The sequence below is a fragment of the Anopheles cruzii genome, unplaced genomic scaffold (genome assembly GCF_943734635.1).
Source record: "Anopheles cruzii unplaced genomic scaffold, idAnoCruzAS_RS32_06 scaffold00553_ctg1, whole genome shotgun sequence".
NCBI classification, from domain to species: Eukaryota; Metazoa; Arthropoda; class Insecta; order Diptera; family Culicidae; genus Anopheles; species Anopheles cruzii.
Window position 1 is genome coordinate 1,487 of NW_026454149.1, and position 6,216 is coordinate 7,702.

The 6,216-nt window shown below is 56.3% G+C and overlaps 1 protein-coding gene across 1 annotated transcript; it reads right to left on the reverse strand.

Moving 5' to 3' along the window:
* Nucleotides 1–1,353: 1,353 nt before the first annotated feature.
* On the reverse strand, nt 1,354–2,928 carry LOC128276119 (uncharacterized; the record flags this gene model as incomplete). Its single annotated transcript, XM_053014588.1, has 3 exons — nt 2,620–2,928; nt 2,326–2,523; nt 1,354–1,815 (listed from the first exon to the last, which is right to left on the reverse strand). Coding segments are annotated over exons 1-3 (969 nt in total), but the record flags the coding sequence as incomplete, so codon positions are not given.
* Nucleotides 2,929–6,216: the final 3,288 nt, after the last annotated feature.

The window sequence follows — 6,216 nt, forward strand, 5'->3', positions numbered from 1 at the left end:
GAAGTCACGCAGACAGGAAGTCACGCAGACAGGAAGTCACGCAGACAAGAAGTCACGCAGACAGGAAGTCACGCAGACAGGAAGTCACGCAGACAAGAAGTCACCCAGACAGGAAGTCACGCAGACAGGAAGTCACGCAGACAGGAAGTCACGCAGACAGCAGGTCACCCAGACAGGAAGTCACGCAGACAGGTCACGCGTATTACTTTTTAACCATAGTGCACTTATTTGTAAACATTACACCATTTTCTAGTTTTCTTCTACCTGCCGGTTGGGGCGATGCGCTTCTCCTACTCCGGGTTTCAGGGTTTCCGGGTTCGCTGTTTCCGCCGGCTTGTCCATCGTGGACCATGAAATTTGCACCGCACGAAATTTGAAATGAACGAAATGAAATTTCACTTCCAAACATTCCAAAACTCCGCTCGAATGTTCATTTTCACCCACCGCAACTGCAACTTGCAACTTTCCGCAACCTCGTCACTTTTACCGCAACATACTCGTGAGCAACGCACTACGGATGGCGATGGCAAACGGGAAAAATGGCATCATCGGTCGATCATTCCTGCGTCTGGGTTGTCAGCAAACGGCCGCACGGTGGAAGAGGTCTACCAGCGAGGATCATCTGCACCACTGTTGGGGCTGGTGGATAGTGGCTGGTGGAGCGACGAGCCGGTGAAGATGCACAAAGCATCGTACAATCTTCCGATATGCCGATTGAAGCTGTGTGTGTATGGGTGCACGGCGGTCTAAGGATCCTGCAAAACTCTCCAATGTGGAAAACACTTACTTCTTTTCACGATCGGGCGGACTGACGAACCTAAGACTTAAATGATGTTACTCGTCGAAGGTTTCAACTTAACAATCAGCACCCGACGACGTTCCGTCGACTTTATTACATATATATATCTCACAGAGATTTTTGGTCGCCTCCCCTCCTCAGTACACGCATGCTTCATTTATGCTATCCTATTCTCTCACGCTTTCTCCAATGTTTTCTCAACTTTGCCCTTAGTGTGGTTTTCCGGGTCCGAGCTTCCAAGGGCCTGGCAAGGTCTCGTTCGCAGTTGGCGCGTTCGCTGACCCATCTCGTAACGGTTCTTCCAGCTAGGGTGTGTTATTGTTTTTCTTGTCGCGATGTTACGGTTTGTTTTAGCTTGCCGCTCTCCCCTTCCTCCTGGCGGCTGGCCCGGTTGTCGTTGCCGTCTTCTCGTGGATACCCGCTTGGTAGGCCGGCTTCAAACGGTCGATTGATATGCTCGTCGGGGTGCCATTCAAGTCCACGGTGTAGTATTTGGCCTGGCGTCGCAGTACTGCATACGAGCCGCGATACGGCGGGGTTAGCGATGGTCGTACGGAATCGTCCCGCACGAACACCCGCTTGGCGTTCTCGAGGTCCTCGTGGACGAACACTTGTTGGCGGCCGTGCCAGTCCGTGTCGCGCGCCCGTACTCGTTTCATGGCCTTCCGGAGCTCGCTGAGGAACTCGGAGGGGGGGTCGCTGGAGGCATTCGTTGGTTCCGCGACAAATTCCGATGGGATCGTCAGGGTGGTCCCATACACTAGCTCCGCGGGGGCCGCTTTTAAGCCGTCCTTGTAGGCCGTCCGCAGCCCGAGCAGGATCATCGGCAGGTGCTCAGTCCAGTGTTGGGGGTCGCGGTACATGATCGCTGCCTTCAAGGTTCGATGCCAGCGCTCGATGAGCCCGTTGCTCTGAGGGTGGTAGGCTGTCGTCCGCAGGTGAGCCGCGCCCACTATTTTGAGGAGCTCGTTGAATAGCCTCGACTCGAATTGGCGCCCTTGGTCCGTCGTTATGTTCTGCGGCACCCCGAAACGTGCGATCCAATTTGTTACAAGCGCCTGGGCGACGACTGGCGCTGTCATGTCGGGCAGAGGGATCGCCTCCGGCCACCTGGTAAATCTGTCTATGATCGTCAGACAGTATCGGTGGCTATTGCTGGGCGGTAATGGCCCCACCAGGTCGATGTTGATATGGCGAAAACGTCCTGTCGTCAAGGGGAAACGCTGCAGAGGCGACTTCGTGTGCCTCGTAATCTTGGATCGCTGGCACTGGATGCACTCCCGCGCGTAGCGGGCGGAGTCTTGGCGGTTGTTTGGCCACACAAACCGTGTTGTCATCAAGCGGATCGTTGACCGGACACTCGGGTGATGTAGGCCATGCGTGGCTTCCAAGAAGCGTTTTCTGAAAGCTTTTGTTACGTATGGGCGGAGTCTGCCCTCCTGCTCGTCGCAGTAAACAGGATGCTCGCTGCCTGCAATGGTAAGAGACTTTAATACCAAGCTGGTTTTATATTCCCCCCTTAAAACCCGGGCCAGCTCCTCGTCCTTTTCCTGGTCGTTTGCGAGGGCGGCGAAGTCGATGATCGGTGCCGGCTCCATCGCGTTGATCCGGGAGAGCAAGTCCGCCGTGACGTTGGCTGCTCCTTGGACGTGTCGCACGTCTGTGGTGTGCTGGCCAATATAGTCCAGCTGGCGTGCCTGGCGTGGCGACGCTTTGTCGGGATTCTGCTTGAAGGCGAACGTTATAGGTTTGTGGTCGGTGTATATATGGCTGGATCGTCCTTCAAGCCAATGGCGGAAATGTCGGACCGCCATATATACCGCGGTCAGCTCCTGGTCATATGTGCTGTACCGGCGCTGCGTTGCGTCGAATTTCTTTGAGAAAAATCCCAGCGGCTGGAGCCCGCCGTCAACCACCTGATGCAGGGCCGCACCGGCCGCGGTGTCCGACGCGTCCACCCACAGCGAAAGCTCTGCCGAGGCTACTGGGTGTGCGAGCAGGGCGGCATTTGCTAGCTGCTCCTTGCAAGCGGAGAACGCTGCCGAACGCTCGGTTGTCCATTGCAGCGGCGCCTTGTCGTTACGCGTGTTCCCGGGGATCATTTCCAGCAGGGGACTTTGCGCCTTCATCGCATGAGGGAGAAACCGCCGGTAGAAGTTCAAAGTAGCGAGGAAACTTTTCAACTCCTTGACGGTCGCCGGAGCACGACACTTCTGGATTGCTTCAACACGCTCAGGCAACGGTCGGATTCCCTGGTTGTTCACGAGGTGCCCCAGAAATGAGATTTGCTCCCTTCCCAGCTCGGTTTTTGCCGGGTTCACCTGCAAGCCGTGTTCTTCCAGACGTTGGAAGAGTCGTTGTAGGTGGTCGCGATGTTCGCTCATGGTGGTTGACGCGACAAAAATGTCGCAAAAATGTCGCGACAAAAAAAACTCGAGTCCGCGCACCACTTCGTGAATTAGCCTCTGGAATGTTTGCTCCGCGTTCCTAAGGCCGAACGTCATGAACTCAAACTCAAACAAACCAAACGGCGTCGTTATGGCTGTTTTTGGCACGTCGGCGGAATGAATTGGCACTTGATGGAACGCCTTCTTTAAGTCGATCTTTGCGAACACGTGCTTTCCCGCGATTGTCGAAGTAAAATCTTGTAAATAGGGGACGGGATATCGATCGGGAATTGTCTGTGCGTTGAGGGCCCGGTAGTCCCCGCACGGCCGCCATGTTCCATCCGGTTTGGGCACCATGTGGAGCGGGCTAGCCCAATTCGAGCGAGATGGACGGCAGATGCCGAGCCGCATGAGCATCTCGAATTCGGCTTTTGCCGCAGCAAGCTTGTCGGGCGGTAGTCGTCGGGGTCGAGCGTGCGTCGGCTGACCGGTAGTCTCAATATGGTACACGATCGTGGATGTGTACCTGCTTCCCGGCGGGGCTGTTGTCGTCAGCTTGGGAAACGCGGCAAGAATGTCAGCGAGCGGCGTCTCACGTTCGAAGGTGCGTACTTCGATGACGCGGGAGCTGGTGATCGTGCCCGTTCGTTCCAGGCGTGTTGTATTATCGATAAGGCGTCGTCGCTTCAGGTCGATGAGAAGGTCGTGGTGGGCGAGAAAGTCCGCGCCCAGTATCGGTGTTGTTACCTCGGCGATGACGAAGGTCCAGCAGAAGTTCCGGCGAAGGCCTAGGTTGACGTTCAACGTGGCCTCGCCGAATACAGGGATGCGGGACCCGTTCGCGGCTATAAGTACATTTCCCGTGGGTTGTACGCCTTTAATCCTGCGGTCGCGGGGAATGACCGACAACTCCGCGCCGCTGTCGACCAGGTAGCACGTGCCATTGGTCGGATCGATGATGCGCACCCGGGGTGCGGCGGGGGAGCTGGCGAGCGCGTGCGCCTCTCCCTGTACCCGTTTGCTGTTCTACTGCCGCTTTGGCGAACGTTGTTCGTATTCGCACGGGTAGCGGCATCTGGTTGCTTTATCACCGTGCTTTTGGTGATACCAACAGATGTCTTCGTCATGGTTATGCGCGCTGCTCCGGTCCGGCGCTGGACTGCTTCGTCGGGACGGCCGCGGAGTGCTGTTCACGGTGCTAGGGCTCAGCAACTCCTTTCGCTCCTGTCGCTTAAGACGGATTTGGACGTCTACCATCGTAAGCTTAAGGCGGAGGATTTCCTCGCGGAGCCCGCGGACATCGCTCCGTATCCCCGCCACCTCCTCGGCCAGGACGGCGTCTGACGGCCGTCGCGTCGGATGCTGCCCGGCCGGCCTCTCGTGGCTCGGGGTCGCCGGAGGCAGGCGTGCCTCTACCCTATCGATCTCTTTTGCGTCCAACGAGCTGATGGTCCGCCATCTTTGCGAGTCCGTCACCGCGTCCGCTACTGCCAGCTTCTCGCTTTCTGGCCCTTGATTCGCGATGACTAGCTGCTGGATACTCTCGGGCAGTCGAGCGGCCCAGAGCTCCAACAGGAGCATATCACTCAACGCGCCGGCGGCCACCCTCTTCATCTCTCGAAAAAGTTAGGATGGCTTTAAATCCCCTAACGTCATCTCGGAGAGCACGCGTTGCACTCTACGCTGCTGCGTATCCGAGTAATGGTCTAGGAGGACCCTCTTCGCGTGCTCGTATCTCCCGGACGAGGGGAGGTCCTCGAATTTTGCGCGCAAGTCAAGGAGCGCGTCCTGTGGCACTTGCGCCATTACAAAATTAAACCGCCTAATGTCGTGAGCGGCCACGATGCCCGAGGCGGCAAACCGATATTCGAGGGATAAGAAGTATCCCTCGAGCGCGTTGGTATTCATTAGCGGAGGCGGCAGCCTTACCGCGCTTAGTGCCTCCACGTCTCTCCCCTGCAACTCGAGCTCGGCTACCGGACCCGGTGCTTGGCACGGCGCGCTCGCTAGGGGAGGGACGGAGGCTAGGGCAGTCGCCTGCGGCTCTTGCGGCGCCGTCTCCAGGGCGGAATCCCGAGTAGCTGTTGGCGAGTGGAGCATGCTTCTTGCTACTTACTGCGCGAATCGTGCCGATGTTTTTTTTTTCGTCGGTGCCGGTTGTCGCACACCACGCGGTTTTTATTTGCGATGCGGTAGCGCGATGGCGACTGTACACCATTGGTCGACCAAAACCCACGCGGTTTCTTTACAAGCGCGGTACCGGCTTGCCGGTCGTGTTCGGGCGCGTTGCACACAGAAACGGATTTGCGCGGATCTGGACAGTGTGCACATTCGACTTTGTTGTCTCCTTGAATACGCGGTCGCATTCGTTTGAACCGGCCATCGCGCGACCGACCAAATTTACGACCACGTGGGTTTGCAGAATGATTCCTTAGTTTATGTACAGACAAGCCATTGGAGGAGTTGAAACCCTTGTTGCACACACGACAAATGAAAATTTTAATTTTCCAGTTTGGGGGTGAAACTGACGATACAACCGAAGCTGGAAGTTTTTCGAGAACAATCCTACATTCTGGAAGACGCATCGAGTTGTTGATGGAATTTGTAGTGCCATCGAGAGTCGAGTTGCTGCTTGTAGATTCATTTCATTTCATTTCATTTCGTTTATTAAATTGGTCGCCGGTGGCTTAACAAATTCAAGCTTACATACTAAGTTCTTAAATACTAGGGGCGTTGGAGGCGCGAAGGCGGGAGCGGAAGGAGGACACGGGGAGGTGGAAGTCGAACAGGTGGCTTGCGGCATTGAAGGAACCGATCGCCCGCAGGAATGGCTCGTCTGATCCGAAGCGAGATTGGCGGGGGGGAATGAGGACTGGGGGTCTGTCGCGGAGGCGGCGAGAGGGGGCATAGAAAGGGAGTGAGGAAAGTAGGGAGGGAGCATCCATATCATGGAGCAGGAGGTTGGCGATAAAGAGGGATTGGGCAAAAGAGTGGCGGGACGCTATTGTAGGTAGCCCCAACATGCGACAG